This window comes from Halichoerus grypus, chromosome 8 (assembly GCF_964656455.1).
Source record: "Halichoerus grypus chromosome 8, mHalGry1.hap1.1, whole genome shotgun sequence".
NCBI lineage: Eukaryota > Metazoa > Chordata > Mammalia > Carnivora > Phocidae > Halichoerus > Halichoerus grypus.
The window spans coordinates 32,513,521-32,531,037 of NC_135719.1; the positions used below are offsets into that span (position 1 = coordinate 32,513,521).

The window sequence follows — 17,517 nt, forward strand, 5'->3', positions numbered from 1 at the left end:
ACTGTCCTTTATTCATTGAAGAGTCTTGCCACTCCTGTCAAAAATCATTTGATCACATATATTAAAGTTTATTTCTGGGTTCTCTGTTTTATTCTACTGGTCAATGTGTCTATTATTATGACAGTATCACACTATTTTGATTACTGTGATTTGTAGTAAGTTTTGAAATCAGGAAATGTGAGATCTCCAATTTGTTCTTCTTTTTCAAGATTATTTTGGATAATTAGGGTTCCATATGACTCCGTATGAGTTTTAGAACGGGGTTTTCCATCTTACAAAAAAAGGGGGGCACTTGGATTTGGATAGGGCTTGCACTGAATCTGTAGATCCCTTTGGATGGTATTTTCATCTTAACAATATTTCTGCATTAATATTCATAAGGGATACTGATGTGTGGCTTTCTTGTAGTGTCTTTGTCTGCGTTTGGTGTAGGGTAATGTTGGCTTTACACAATGAGTAAAGAAGCAATTCTTTCCTCATCCTTTTTTGGGAAGAGTTTGAATTTTGTTAACTGGGGTTTCTTCACATGTTTTAACTGGGGGTAATTCTTCTTTGCATGTTTGGTAGAATTCATCAGTGCAGCCATTTGGTTCAGGGCTGTTTTTGTTGAGAGATTTTTTTTTTTTTTTTAAAGGTTTTTTTTTTTTTTAAGATTTTATTTATTTGCGAGAGAGAGAATGAGAGACAGAGAGCATGAGAGGGAGGAGGGTCAGAGGGAGAAGCAGACTCCCTGCTGAGCAGGGAGCCCGATGTGGGACTTGATCCCGGGACTCCAGGATCATGACCTGAGCCGAAGGCAGTCACTTAACCAACTGAGCCACTCAGGCGCCCGAGAGATTTTTTTTTTTAGTTACTAATTCAATTCCACACTAATTGTAAGTCTGTTCAGATTTTCTTTCTTTATAATTCAGTTTTGGCAAATTTTCTGTTTCTATGAATTTGTCCATTTCACCTAGGTTATCCAATTTTTTGGCATATAATTTTCCATAGTATTTTCTTGTAAATCTTTTTATTTCTGTAAAATTGGTAGTAATGTTGTCCATTTCTGATTTTTTAAGATTTTATTTATTCATTTGACAGAGAGAGAGAGATAGCGAGAGCAGGAACACAAGCAGGGTGAGTCGGAGAGGGAGAAGCAGGCTTCCAGTGGAGCAGGGAGCCCGATGCGGGACTCGATCCCTGGACCCTGGGATCATGACCTGAGCTGAAGGCAGACGCTTAACAACTGAGCCACCCAGGCGCTCCTCCATTTCTGATTTTTGTTATTTGAGTCTTCTCTATTTTTTCTTAGTTGGTCTAATTAAAGGTTTGTCTACTTAGTTGATCTTTTCAAAGGACCTAATTTTCATTCCATTGATTTTTCTACATAGTGTTAGTATTCTCTATTTTATCTATCTCTACTCTACTCTTTATTCTTTTTTTCTTTATGCTAGCTTTCATTTTACTTTACTTTTTTTAGTTTCTTAAGGTGTAAAGTTGGTTTCTTCTTTTCAATGTATGTATCTACAGGTATAAATTTTCCTCTTCACACTGTTTGCCAGCATCTCATAAATTTGGTATTATTGTAGAACTGTCTAATTCTCATTTCAATTCCATATATTTGGAGTTCTGATGTCTGGTGCATATATATATTTATGACTGTCAAATCTTAGAGAATTGACTTATCAATATATGGTGTTCTTCTTTGTCTTGTTATAGTCTTCGACTTAAAGTCTATTTCATCTCATATTAGTATAGCCACTTCAGCTCTTTTGTTACTATTTGTACGGAATATACATTTTCTATCCTTTCACTTTAAATTTATGTATGTCTTTAGATGTAAAGTGAGTCTTTTGTAAATAGCATATAGGTGGATCCTGTTTTATTCTGTATCCATTCTTCCAATCTCTAGCTATTGTGTGAAGAGTTTAATCTATTTATATTTAAAGTAATCACTAATAAGGAAAGACTTCTACATTTTTGCTGTTTTCTGTATGTTCAGTAGCCTTTTGTTCCTTCATTTCCTCCATTTTTTTCTTTTCTGTTGAGTTGATTTTTTTTGTGTGAGATGTTTTGATTCTCTTCTTGTTTCCTTTATGTATATTCTATAGATATTTTCTTTTTGGTTACCCTGGGGATTATATATGACATCTTAATATTATTATAATCTAATTTGAATTGACATAAGCTTTACTTTAACCACATATAAAATCTCTTCCCAATTTGCTTTGCACCACCCTATGTTATTGATGTTACAAATTGCATCTTTATACATTGTGTACCTAACAATATAGCTTTGCAATTATTTTCAAGCACCTGTCTTTTCAATAACAGAAAAAATGAGTTATAAAAAATAATTAAAGTAATACTAGTTTCATTTACCTTTACTGGGGATCTTTTAATATTCATATACCTTCAAGTTACTGTCTAGTATCCTTTCATTTCAAACTGAAGACACATTTTAGCCTTTCTTGTGGGGCAGGTCTAGTAGTAATGAAGTCCCTCAGGTTTTGTTACCTGGGAATTTATTAATTTCTCTCCACTTCTGAAGGGCAGTTTTGCCAGATTTAGAATTTTTTTTTTGATAGGTGTTATCTTTCAACACTTCAAATATTTAATCATTCCACTGCCGTCTGGTATCCAAGGTTTCTGATGAAAAAAAATGGCTGATAATTTGTTTTGAGGATCCTCTATATAGGATGAGTTACTTCACTCTTGATGATTTCCAGATTCTCTCTGTGGCTTTTCACAGTTTGATTATATGTGTCTTAGTGTGGGTCTCTGGTTTTATCCTACTTGGAGTTCATTGAGCTTCTTGGATTTGAGGATTCATGTTTTTTATCAACTTCAGGGATTTTTTTTAGCCAATACTGTGCATCTTTCTCATGCTCATCTCTTGGTGCACCTGATGGTTTCTCACAAGTCCCTTAGGCTTCATTTGCTTTTCTTCAATCATTTTTCTTTCTGTTCTCAGACTTGATCATTTTAGTTGTCCTATCTTCAAATTTGCTGATTTTTTCTTCTGGCTGCTGAAATCTGGTGGTGAACCAACCCCCTCTAGTGAATTCGTGTGATTTACTCGGTTTTTCAGGTTCAGAATTTGTTTGGTCCCTTTTATAATTTCTATCTCTTTCTTTTATTTTGTTCATTTTATTCATGTATCATTTTCTCAATTTCCTTCTGTTTCTTTGTCCATGTTTTCCCTTAGCTCTTTGAGTATAGTTAAGATAGACAATTTAGTCTTCATCCAGTAAGTCCAATGTCTGGGCATATTCAAGGACAGTTTTGTCAATTTATTTTATTCCTTTGAATGAGTTATGTTTTATTCTTTCTTTGTATGTCTTGTGATATTTTTCTTGAAAATTGGTCATTTGACTATTATAATGTTGCAACTCTAAAAATCAGATTTTTTTTCCTTCCCACAGGGACTGCTATCTTTTTTGTTCTTGTTGTTCTTTTTTAGGAAGGCTTTAACAATTCATTTATTTTGAGGTATATCTAAACTTTTAAAAAAAATACTTTATCAATAAAATCAGCAAAATCTTTGTTCTATTAGTTCATGTTCAGTTAATGTTTTAACAGAGATGTTTTTGAATGGCAGGAGCCAAAACAAACAAACAAAAAATCCAAACAAACAAACAATAAATAGAGAAAACAGGCACCTCTTCCTGTCTTTGCAGATTGGCTCTGTCCTGGCACATTCTTTCACCACTTGGCTAGGATGGCCCTGAGCCTAGGTATCAGCCAAGGTAAAAACTTAAGGTCTTCTTGGGACTGTTTTGCCTGGGCATATGCATAGCTTTCTAAATTCTGTATACTTAGCTGCTTTTGAATAACCTGATTTCTCAGAGTCTCACTCCAGCTTCTCCTTTGGGCCTTCCATGGTCTATTTCATATTTCTACCCTGAGTCTCTTGCCCTGGACACCTATGGGTTTGTAGACATGTAGCCTTTATGAGCACAACCTGCTTTTTTTTCCTGCCTGCATTATGAGTTATCTCTGTAAATAGAGATGAGCATGATGCTTTAGTCCTTCAGTTACCCTCCAGACAACTGAGAACATATGTACACAATAATTTACAAAAAAGGTTTCCTCTGTTCCCTCCAGTGCAAGGGAGGAAACTGGTAACTAGGCTGCCACCTGCCCCTGAACCAGGGAGGGGATGGGGAAATGGCAGGTAAAAAATGTCACAAAACTTTCCAACTCTTTTGAATATAGTTTTTTCTTTATTTGGCATTTGGTTGGCTTCTGCAAACTCTGGAATGTTTTCCAGAGCTCCTACAAAGTTATTTCAGACAGCTTCTGCTTATTTTTTGATATTTCTGTACAGAAACAAGAGCTTGAAGCTTCTTAATCTGCCATTTTGCTGATATCACTCCCCAATAAAGAGATCTTTAAAATCAAGAGGAGGGGGATGTTTATAATAAGATAAAGCAGAAATTAATAAATGGAATTATATAAAATCAAAAGCTATCTCTTTAAAAATATAAAAAATAAGTATTTCTTTATGCTACTGAACAAAATTAAAAATGAAAAATGGCATATAATAATGTATTCTAGGGGGCAATGCATATACACATGCTAATTATTTAGAAGGTCCAGATAAAAAAGGACATTTTCCTGAAAAACATGAATTTTCAAGATTGGTGCAAGAAGAAAATCTAGAGAAAACTATAAGTATAGCAGAAACTGAAGCCTTGTGTGCCAGGGTAGAAAATGTCATTCAAGAGCCTATTCAAAGTACCATGCATCTATACAAAACATTTCATATGACGTGTATATTTATGAGTAATTTTTTAAAGTACTTACAGGAATACTAACCCTTTTAGGAATAGATATTTACTATATAATATAATCTACTTCACAACATACAAAAAGAGAGAAATCTTCTTGATTCATGTTATGTCAAAACATACCATGAAATATAAAGACAGATATAATCTATTGATAATTTAACAGAATCTGTATGGTATATATCACAAATGTGTGAGTGCCCCACATTACCACCTCACCAATGAATAATTTACTAGGGAATTTCAGTGAGTTGGTCCATGGTTCTTAGAAACTTCAGCCAAGTCATAGATCTTAATTGGAGTCAGAGTAATGAGAAAGAAGGAACTAACGTGGGAATAGATTTCTTGGGATGGTCTTCAGCCATCCCTATGGAGATTAACTCCTTCATTGGGATTCCAGGAGGAATGGTGTCTGCTTCATATTTGGGACAATTAGAGTAGTCTTGAGGTGGTAGGAATAGAGGAGACTGAATAGCAACTGGATTGTTAGATTAGGAATGCAGGCATATTTCCCGTGGATCACAGGAAAAAATGAGCTACATGGAAAAAAATGGAAGATCCAAAGTTATCTTGGATCTTCTATAACAGGGCTGCCTACAGGGTAGAGAGATAGAAACTGACTATGAAAGATGGATTCTTAGAGCTGAGGAAAGAGTTCCAAGGGACTCCACAGAATAGAAACATAGCCTACTCTCCTATTTTCCCAACCCCCAATGCTGGTCAAGGGACCAGCTGAAGAAAGGTGCCTCCTGGTGGGAAGCTCTGAGAAGAGTCAATTTTCAATATCTTCTAAGTCCAGAGAGTATGAAGCCATGAAAAAAATGGTACTAGCTCAAGTAAAACTTTTCTTCCTTATTTTACCTCCACCCCCTAAATCTTCAAAATGGGAGGAGTCAAGGTAGGCTGTCAACCTAGGTTGTGGGGTGGGAGGGGTATAGAGGAAAGCAGAATCAGGGAGGCTGAGAAATCAATTATCCTCCCTTTGCCACTACATGCTTCTAGCCTAAAATAGGGCTGGGCTATGGAAAGAGAAAATATTAATGCTAAATCTGAACTTAGTATTGAACACTGACCTGAGAATTCCTGTGTCACATAAAGATGAAAAAGAACTATTACTAAAACATTGGCAGAAAACCATGAGATCTGCCCAAATTTTTATAAGGTGAAGAAATACCTCACTGAACAGTGTGCAAGGGGATGTTGGGGGACAAATAAACTAGATCACAAGGTGTGCTTACCACCAATAAACTTGTTGTCTAAGGATTTTTAAAAGAGTAATTATAGCAATATATTTATGGATATGTCTCCTCAGGTAAAGGAAACAAAAGCAAAAATAAACTATTGGGATTACACCAAAATAAAAGGCTTTTGTACAGCAAAGGAAACGATCAACAAAGCAAAAAGTCAACTTAGTAAATTGGAGAGGATATCTGCAAATGATATATCTGATAAAGGATTAATACCTAAAATATATGAAGAACACATCTCAACATCAAAAAAAAATCTGATTAAAAAAAGGGGAGAGAACCTGAACAGACATTTCTCCAAAGACATACAGATAGCCAGCAGACATATAAAAAGATGTTCAACATCACTAATCATCAGGAAAATCATCAATCCATCATCCATCAATCATCAAAACCACAATGAGATATCACCTCACACCAGCCAATGTCAAATATCAAAAAAGATAAAAATAATAAGTGTTGGCAGTGATGTAGAAAAAAAGGGACCCCCCCATGCTGGTAATGTAAATTGATGCAACCACTGTGGAAAACAGTATGGAAGTTCCTCAGAAAATTAAAAATAGAAGTCCCATAGGAGGCAGTAATTCCACTATGGACACTTACCCCCCACCCTTGCCCATGAAAACCCTAATTTGGAAAGATATACACACCCCTATGTTTATTACAGCATTATTTACAACACCCAAGATTATGGAAGCAACCCATGTTCATTGATAGATGAATGGATAAAGAATATGTGATACACACACACACACACACACACACACACATACACACACATTGTAGAATATTACTCAGCCATAAAAAGAAATGAAATCTTGTTATTTGCAACAACATGGATGAAATTACAGGGTATTATGCTAAGTAAAATAAGTCAGACACAAAAAGACAAATACCATAAGCTTTCACTTGTATGTAGAATCTAAACAAAGCAAGCAAGGGAACAAACAAAAAACAAACAGACTCTTAAATACAGAGAACAAACTGGTGGCTACCAGAAGGGAAAGGGGTTGGAGGTTGGTAGAATAAAAGGAATCAAGAGGTACAAACTTCCATTTATAAAATAAATAAGTCACAGAGATGAAAAATACAGCATAGGGGCTATAGTCAATAATATTATAACATTGTATGGTGACTGAACTTATCACGGTAAGCTTGAGCAATATATAAAATTGTTGAATCAATATGTTGTACACCTGAAACCAATAGAACATTTTATGTCAATTATTTTTCAGTGAAAATAAAAACAATTGTAAGTTAGCCATGGACAAAACAAATGTAACAGTTTTTTAAAGAGTATTGCCCACCATGGTAAAATAGGATTTATCTCAGGAATTTAAAGATGAATCAAGGTAGGGAATTAATACATCTCAGTTACAGGTTAAATTAGGAAAGTGAGCAAATAGAGAGGAGTGAATTAATAAAATCTATTTTTATTTCTGATATATAAAGAAAAAATAATCTGGGGTCAGTTATCTGATTTATAATTAGTTCTTGAATATAAACTCCATAAGTTGGTGATTATCTGTGTTATCCAACTCATGACACAGTTCCCAGAAACTAATTGGTAGTCAAAAAATATACTTTTTTAGTGGAAGTAAAAGAATGAGTCATAACTACCTTAAACTGAAAATGTAAATCATCTTTTCATAGTGGGATACAAGAAGCATTCTTATTATAACAAAAGACTAGGAAATAATGTACACTGTTAACCCTATTGTTTCATTTTCTGGAAGTTGAAATCAATGCAATAATCAGGAAATAGAAAAAAGAATAAAACTAATGAAAATGAACATAAAACTTATCATTATAAACAATATGATTGTTAGACTAAAATCCTCAAGAGTATTAACCAAACAGTTAGCCTGGATGGATATGATATTGGATAAATGCCTAAACAAAGATAGTCATAAACAAATAAATTATAGCTTTCCCACATAACAGTAAAAGTCAGTTGGAAAAATAACATAAAAATGATCCCATTCCTAACAGTATCACACATAAAGAATAGGAATAACCTTATCAAAATATGAGTGGGCTGTCTAAAGAAAATGACAAAACTCTGCCACAAGCCATGAATGAAGACATGAATGAATTCAGAAATGTCACAGTTATGTAGGAAAGATTGAATATAGTATAACACTTGTTCAAAGTAATATTTAATGAGCATAATTCCAACCAAGATAAATTCTGATGGATTAAGAATCTAAATAGAAAATATAAAAATAGAAATGCTACAGAAAGAAGAATTAGAATTCTCATGGTGGTTTCCCCCACCATCATTGATAAATACAAAAAGTCAATAAATAAGAGATGCAATAAAATGACAAGATACTATTACATCTGAATAAGTGCTATAATAAAAATAAGACAAGATGTTGTAATAGAAAGGGAATAGATGATCAAAGCAGGATTCTCCTTGTGGAAGTGACAGTTGAACTGTTCTCAGTTACATAATTACTCCATAACGCTAAAAACATGAACATCTAGAAGTGAAGTATTACATCCAGCAAAAAGCATTTGCAGAGGCCTTAAGACAGGCACATCCTAATCCTTGATACTTCTGAAGAGTGGAAGGAAGGTCTGCATTCTGGAAGCATGATAAGGAGTGAGTGGAGGAGTCAAAGCATTAGTAATAAGCATGTTAGATGGGAAATGGGAAGATGAAGAGGCTTCTCTGTTTTTAATTAAAGTATGAGGCAATGTCATCAAATGAGAGTGGTGGGAGGTGACTGAAGTGAAGGTGTGAAAGAGTCTTTAAAAGCAAGGAAGGAATGGATGAGCATAGGGAACACACAGAATTTTATGAGTGTGAATTTAAAATGAAATGAGCGATTTTCTCCAGCCCTGAGGGATGAAATAAATAGATAGGTTATTTACAGTAGCCAAAATAAGGATAAAGTCCAAAGCATGTGTCACAACCCTAAATATGTAATTGATTGCTGATAGGAGTAAAAATCGTCATAATTCTTCTTTTAAAAAAGATTTTATTTATTTATTTGAGAGAGAGGGAAAGAGAGCACACAAGCGGGGGGAGGGAGAGGGACAAGCAGACTCTGTGCTGAGCACAGAGCCCAACATGGGGTTCGATCCCACAACCCTGAGATCATGAATGACCTGAGCCAAAATCAAGAGTCTGATGCTTAACTGACTGAGCCACGCAGGGGTCCCAGCATAATCTTTTTTAGAAAGCAATTCATCAATAGTTATTTGCTTACATAAAAGTGACTGGGAAACAGGAGTTTGGGAAGTAAGCACACCTGAGCTCAATTCACATGGGCCTTATTAATTGTGTTACCTTACATCTTTTCTGGGGGAAAAAGATGTCAGATCGGAACCACTGTATAAAGCAGTTTCAGAATAAGATGACAGCCAAACCAATTAGATGACTTAATTTGAATCTTGTGAAATAAGTCGTAGTTTCATCTTAACATTGCGTTCAACTGCTTCATTATCAGATTGTCAACTTTAACAATTTTGAGTATTTTTAATAGCAAGTGGAAATATTGCAGTTTATTTTCCAACAAATTTTGCAATAAGTTTCTCAGGAAGAACATGGCTACACTGTTCTGATGAAGATGACTCAACCTTAGATTCTCAGGTGCTTTTTGAAGCAAATCAAATACTATTTTGTGAACCCATTACCAATTCCTAGCATCAGAAAAAAAAGTTCAAAGACAAAGTATATGGCCTGAAGAAAAGATCATGTTACAAAATGGTGCTAGGTGAGATATTCAGTGACATCAAATGATCAGTTGACTGAAAAAGAAACACGGGAAAGCAGGAGAGGGATGACTCTGCCTTCTCACAGGCAGCAAAAAAACTCCAGCCCAGCACCAAAGAAAACAGAAAAACTGTGACAGGAATAGGACCAAGATCCATAAACATCTTAGCCAAGATCTTCCTAGTTCCTGAAAAGGTTTGGCTGCCCAAAGGAAATTCAAAGAGCCCCAGTTTTATTTTAGGATGGTATGTATACCCTATCTAGAGCATTCTCTCACATCACATGGTGACTTAAACATGTGTAAGAGGTTCAGATCACTGTTTTATTCAGCTGAGCTCAAGCCAATAAGCTCAAGGTAGTGTTAGCTCAAGTTTCAAACTCAAGGGGCTATAAGAGTCATTGAAAAAATAGTTCATGATTTATAATGACCTTTTATTGCTACAAGAACGTGATCACTCTCAACTGTCTGTGTGAGCAGTCATCGACCACTTTTGCAGAATCATCAGAGTAATGGATTAATGATTTCCCAGAATAAGACTGAGATGACGTACAAACCTACGTCATGGATAGCTCATCCACAGCCAGAGATCTTCATCTACGCTTGATAAAGAAAAAGCCCTCATTGATCCTGTACTGCAATGGCTGGACATGAACAGGAAAAGGAGCCTAGGGAGGCTTAATGGTGATTGACCTACCAGTGTACGCAACTGCTCTATAGCCAGGTGAAGGCAATCCCAGTCTCCAATGGGGAGAAAAAAATCAACCTTAATGTCTCAGGGGTACAGCCAGGACAACCAGTATCTCAGAGATATATCCAGGGAGAAAGCAATCCCTATTGGGCTGGAACTTCATCAGCAGCACTGTAAAAGCAGGAGATAAACAACAATCCTAGTGCTCCATAAACCTTCATGGGAGTTTAACTCGCTAAAGTCCTCAGTTGCACCAGACCTCCTTCAGGTTCATGCCATGGTACCTAGATACCAAAAGGATATACTGTATCACTGGGGTTTCATACACTGGCCCATCCTTGGCTTGCCATGTCACTAACATGATCCAGTGAGCACAACAAGAGAACAAGAGCAAAGGGACGATAAAATTTGGGGCCAAGAGGACAATAGAGGGTGTCTTACCAATGTGAGCACTCACACTGTTTTTTTACTGAAAACACGATACATATACTGTATGTGAGTGTGTGTGTGTGTGTGTGTGTGTGTGTGTGTATAAAATAGAATACATATAAATGGTACTTCAGTTCACACAAAATAACGCAGAATATGTATATACATGAATTTAATAACATTATCAGTATTTTGAAATACTAAGGTGCTTCTTGTCCGAAAATTCAAATTACTTCAAATTCAAATTCAAATTAATATCTATAGCTATGTGTGATTTTTAAACCTAAAGGCAGAAATTTCTAGATTAGCCAATTTCAAAAGGAATCAGATGGCACAGGGTAGCTGTTAAGCATGTGCAGAATGTGGCGGTCTGTTGTTTAGAGATTTTCTTTCTGACAGCTTGTCCAGGTCCACAGAGATCTGAAGAATTGTTTCAAAAATATGAGGTTCTAAATAAAGATCTAAGGAGTATATTACGACTACATTTGAATAAAAACAGCTATTTATTTAGAAATCCATTTACTGACTTACGAGGCTGTTTGAGATGTATAATGGATATAAATTTGACTAGAGAGTTCTTAAAGTTATTATACCAAGTTTATTATTGAAAATTTCCCATAGCTTATTATATAATTACTTAACTTTTATATATAAATGTACAAGCAGAGTATTAGCTAAGGATATAGTTTTATTCTTTTGGTTTTTCTTATTCTTGCATGTTTTATGGTGTTAAATCCAACACTTCCAAACAGAGCTTGGAAATTTATTACAGTTCTTTCATTCATATCATATCATTCTGTCTACTATGGTCTGAATGTTTAAGTCCCCCCCACTATATTCATATGTTGAAATCCTAACCCCCAAAGGTGGTGGTATTAGGAAGTGGGAGCTTATGTCATGAGGGTGGATCCTTCATGAATGGGATTAGTGTTCTTATAAAAGAGATCCCACAGAACTCCCTTGCCCCTTTTACCAGCTGAGCACACAGCAAGAAAGTGCCTACTATGAACGAGGAAGTGGGCCCTCCCTCGACACTGGCACCTTGATCTTGGATTGCAGGCTCCAGAAATGTGAGAAATAAATGTCTGTTGTTTATAAGCCACCCAACTTATGGTATTTTGTTACAGCAGCCAGAATAGACTAAGGCACTATCCTAACAGTTAAAGTTTCAATAGAGGTATACTAACGTATTCTACCTCTGGTAAGAAAATAAAGAATGCAGAAATAAAAATGGAGAGAACCCAAATAGCAAGTTTTGTTTAGACAGGAAGCCTAGGGGTGCCTGGATGGCTCAGATGATTAAGCATCCGACTCCTGATTTCAGTTTAGGTCATGATCTCAGGGTCCTGAGATTGAGCCCTGCCTTAGGCTCCACCTCAGGCTCAGCAGTGAGTCTGTTTCTCTCTTTCTCCCTCCCCTCTGCTCCCCACCTTGATCATGTTCTCATTCTCTCTCTTTCTCTAAAATAAATAAATAAATAAATCTTTAAAAAAAGCTAAGAAATCTAGGCTTAATTTTTATTGATATTTGTTTCTTTTTGTTCTTCCCCCCAGCCCACACAACACATACACACTTTTTCTATTCATTTTTTGGGGGGCAGATAAATGAGGGACATGACTCCTCATTTCATGCTCACATGGTTTCTGGGTAATCTTTTGTAGAACTGACGTACTTGTCAAAACCTCCAGAATTTTACATCCACATTTTTGATTTCCAGGCAAAAATACAAAATGCTTGAAATGTCCCAGAGAAACATCAATCTGAACTTTTTTTTTTTTACACAGTAATACCATGGCTTGGTTGACATGCATCACTTTTTTCCCCTTACAGTTAAAAAGTCTGATTTTTTGCTAAAATTCTCTTATTCTATATATTGCTGTTTTGAGAAAGTCACTCAACAATTTCTACTTAAGACAATGTTAAATAATCTCCTTTCCTCATTTGAAGCAGTAAAAGTCACAGTGATATGGATTTAAATATATGTTGTTATGATTTCCTTTAGACCTGCGGGAGTCTTAGTTAAAGGCCTATGGACTCACAAAATTTTATGATAAATGTTTTCTCCAAGATATCCACCCGTGTCCTACTCAAAACTGTGGTCACTCCTAGAAGATCTCAAAGGCACTTTTAGGCCAGGGGATCAAGAAAGACACACACGTGTGCATATACACACTCACATCCACACCTACCCACCCACCCCCAGACACAGATACACAGACACAGACACACAAATTACTCTAAAACAAAACAAAACAAAAAAATCATTGCAAAATCAACACAAGAGACAAAAGATTTTCAAGATCACCATTTAACAAGGGTGATGATATTCAAATAATTAGCCACCAGCAGTGGTGGAGCATCATGGGAAGGTCTGGTGGCTTCCAGGGTAACCAGGGAAGCCCAGGGGCTCCTCAGGGTTCCAGGCAGCAGTCTGGTTTCATTATTCAAGTGATTTCATTATGAGACCTGGTGAGAGATGATTCTCATCAGGAAGCCTCACATTTAGTCATTCCCATAAATATTGGTGACACCACCTCATGAAGCTCTGAGGCGATTATACCATATATCCATATAATGGATATCCATTGTATCCATTACACCATATAATGGCAAAACTAGACATTTTTTTCAACTCAGCAAACAGCTTTGGGAAAACTTTATTGTGAACCTCTGCAGCGTCAGAGCAATATTAATTCAGGCCTTTGTGGCTATGATACGGGAAATCTGTCCTCAGGGAATCTGTGTTCTTAGATAGGGCAACCCAGTTATTTAAAATCAATCCAAGGGGGAAGTTTTTCCCTTGCATGGTGACTATTTATAGTAACTGTAATGCCCCAAATCTTATATTTATAAGATTTGTGTGTATGTGCAAATCTCAGTGTTTCATGGTTGTCTCCTAATTAATCTGAGGATGTAGCCTCACTCCCTATAATCATCTCAAGTGAGAAATTCAATGCCAATGCATCATGCAACTGCAAAATTGGCCCTGAAAAGACAGACAGACCTGAGCCCGTACAGCACCGTCCCATCAGGGTGAAGGCGGATCATGCGGTTTTTCACTGTCACTCCATGCACAAATGACTTTTTGTCATTTAAGAAATATGTGTCAGGCACCCATAGCTGGTCAGCCACTCGATTGTCAAGCGTGAGGTTGAGAGGGATCCCAGAATAGGCAAGCCTTTTATCTCTCCAATATTGTTGAAAATACATGGTTAAGGTGTAATCCTGGGGGAAAAAGAGAAAAGAAAAAAAATTAGTTTGTGCTCAGCCACAGGCATATTTCCTTCATGACTGGTCAAATTCAGGTTGGAATCCAGAAGAAATGGATATTATGTTCAGGCAGGGTAGAAAACAGTGGTTGCTTTCTCATAAATGCAAATACTAGGTCTAGTAGGTGTAAATCATGTCTATAAATCCCGTTTTTTTTTTTTTTTTTAAGTCCTTTGTTTTATTTAGGTAAGAACCGGACTAGACAAATTGGCATTTAAGCAATAGCCACACAGATATAAAGGTCAAAAAATAACTTTAAATAAAGTCATCATAAAATCAGGTTGCTGGCAGGACCCTGAAAACTCCCCTAGGTCCTGCATCTCCCACCAGGCAGATATGTATCTTTACCACCCACAGCAGAGGAGCTCTATCTACAGATTCTCTCTACAAGGTAAGCCACTTTCCTCTCTTGCCCTCTGTGAGAATTGTAAATACAAACCCTCCATAAACATGCACTGGAGACACAATGACCTGTGGGAGGTCTCTATGCCTTATTCATTACATTTTCTTTTTCTTCCAGAATGCCACAGCCATTTCCACACTAAGTAGGCCATATCATCACCTTGAGAGGATGATATATTCGTCTGGGGAAAATGGGAGCCTATAGCTAAAGCCGGATGTAGGAGAGGGGAAATGGGCCATGGTGCAACCCCCACAGGCTTGCCAACAAAATAAGCAAGTATTTAGGCAGATGATCCTACTTTTGTTTGTTTGTCCATCTGTTTTTGTTTTGTTTTGTTTGTTTGCAAAGTAATGCAGTAAGAAAGTGGAAAAAAGGGGCTCCTTGGTGGCTGAGTCGTTAAGCGTCTGCCTTCGGCTCAGGTCATGATCCCAAGGTCCTGGGATCGAGCCCCACATCGGGTTCCCTGCTCCACAGGAAGCCTGCTTTTCCCTCTCCCGCTCCCCCTGCTTGTGTTCCCTTTCTCACTGTGTCTCTCTCTGTCAAATGAATAAATAAAATCTTTAAAAAAAAAAAAAAAGTGAAGAAAAGAAATCAGACGGAACATGAAAATTCTATTTTTAAATTTTTATTCTTTTGGCAATCACTATTCCAGTCTACATCAAGTCTGAAAATTTGGTAATATTCATGGGACATCTTGAACCCCACTATAGAAGGATCCAAGCTGAAAATCCAAAGGCAAGTGAGTAAACTCCCTAACCAGGGAAGGAGAAGTCACTGTTACATACAGGAGCTTCTGAATTCACACACTTACAGATGTTTGCAAACATCCTGGCTTTGTAGGCAATGAGAGGTGGGATTGCAAATCAATTCAAGAACCCATCCCAGGCACAGGTCTTATGACATCCCATCCAGTACTCATTTTGCTGATTCACAGGGCAGTTCTCAGTGCTTGCTAATCTAACAATGCCTACTTATCACTGATCTCATGAGTGTTAGAGCACAGAAGCCTCTGAAATGACAAAGAACACACCTGGATGTTCTTCTCCAGGTGCTCACAGGCAAGGTGACAAAACCAATACATGCTAAACAACTATCAGCAAAATAAGTTTTAAGCTATAAGGGCCATTAAAAAAAAAATCAAAGGCGGGGGGAAGCAAGAAAATTCAAATGGGCTGGGGAGTCTTTATAGAGGTTTTATCTGCAACTTGAACAAGAGATAGCATTTGAGTGGATGAAAAGAAACAGAAGAGTTTTTTCCCAGGCACTTACATGGGCAGAGCTCTGTGCGTGGCATTACCTGTGTGAACGGGCCCCCACCCCACCACCAATTCTCAAAGATCAGGTGACATTAAAGATAGGCTTTGGCTAGCCAGATATTGGATAGGGGGCATGAAAAATAAATCATACAAGGATGTTGCTTTTATTGCATTGATTTTACTGAATTGATGAGAAACTCTGAGGAGTGCAGTTTTGGTGGAACTTAGGGTTCTAGAGGGGAAAAGGACAGAGTGGTGAGCAAGGCTGGACTCTGTGGCAGTGACCAGAATGTAGAAAAACTTGAATGCCAGCTCCTCAGCCAATGAACACCACTGAGTTTCCAGTAACAAGTGACATAACCAAGTGTATTAACTGTCTTTTATTTTCTGTTTTTTCATGCTTTAGCTTCTGGACCCTGGCTGACCCTGGAGGGACTTTCATCCTTTCCCCCAGGGCTACAATTCTGTCAAACTCTAGATTGTGCCTTCCAAAAGCAAACCAACCAATCCAGAGCTCACCCCCCAAGTGCCTTCTCTATTGGGCTTTCACACTCCAGGCCAATATTTCAACTATGTTCAAGTACCAGGCAACTAGGGGCAGTCTAGACCCCGGGGCCCCCTTTAATTATTCAAACTGGCCCATCCAAAGCCTGCTTATCCAGCCTCCCATATGCCCATTCATTCCCATGGAAACCACAATAAAGTTCCTTGCCCACAGTTTCCCTTCTTCCTTGTGACCGATGCTAGTGCTTCCCTGTGTGCCCACCCCCCCCCCCCCCGCCCATTCCCTACAATGGATGGTGTACTCCCTTCCTTTAAGGTCTGTGGTTAGCAAACTATTTTTCAATGGCAGCTGCCTCTTGATCGGGAAGATCAGTTGTGCAGTGGTGAGAGAAATGATGAGCAAAGGCCAAAATGGGTGGAGAGTGCTTGGAAAGGGGGTGCAGGTCAGGGAAATCCTAAAAGTTCACACATGTTGGGCTTGATGTACAACTTCAGGCTGCGAGTGGACCCCCAAAGAGTGCAATCACGTCCCCTGCATCACCATGAATGATGGCTAATATAGGTGATGCATTTTAACTGAAACATTCAAAGTTTTGGTGGCATAACAAGATGGAAATAAAACAGCAGTAGCAGTTAAAGGATTTTCGATTTGAATATAATGCTCCAAATTACATTCTTATTGAAATAGAAGCATTTCACTTGCTTCTCTCTTTGGTTTCTAAGCCCACATCCCACGCCTGAGTCATGAAGTCTAGCACTTCTCTGAGTTCCCTTCCAACTGGCATTCACATGGGTTGCCATGAGGATGGAGGGAATGTGTCAGTTTGCCCTGGGAACCCAGTTGTCATCCAGAGTCTGCAAGCTCGGGCTCTGGGTCTTATTTTGACCGGTGCTGTTCTCCACACCATTAACAGCACTTCTCAGTTTTGGTCTTGGGTGTTGGCTGAGGTGACTTGTGTGGACAGGGTGGCAGAGAGCTTAGGTGACAGAGGGAGAAAAATAGTTATTTAAATCCAAACCTGCTGCATCAGCTGTGCCTTCTGAAGCAATGGCTCCACTAGGGCAGTGGGGACACTAGTCAGTATCCCACTTCTTTCTCCTGTACAGACTGGCAGACAAAGGAAAGGTGACAGCAGACAGTAGGCCACAGTGCTGACTCCTGGGCAGCAGTGAGCACCACGCAAAATAATGACAGTAGCAGGGAACATGCTCTGACCCCTTGG

At 37.7% G+C, this 17,517-nt stretch overlaps 1 protein-coding gene across 2 annotated transcripts in view; it reads right to left on the bottom strand.

Moving 5' to 3' along the window:
- GABRB3 (gamma-aminobutyric acid type A receptor subunit beta3) overlaps positions 1 to 17,517 on the bottom strand; it is a 248,134-nt gene that overhangs the window by 58,644 nt on the left and 171,973 nt on the right. For both annotated transcript variants that reach the window (XM_036083608.2, XM_036083613.2), the window contains exon 4: positions 13,866 to 14,086. In XM_036083608.2, the coding sequence (XP_035939501.1) occupies positions 13,866 to 14,086 (221 nt within the window). The remainder of the gene's footprint in view (positions 1 to 13,865; positions 14,087 to 17,517) is intronic.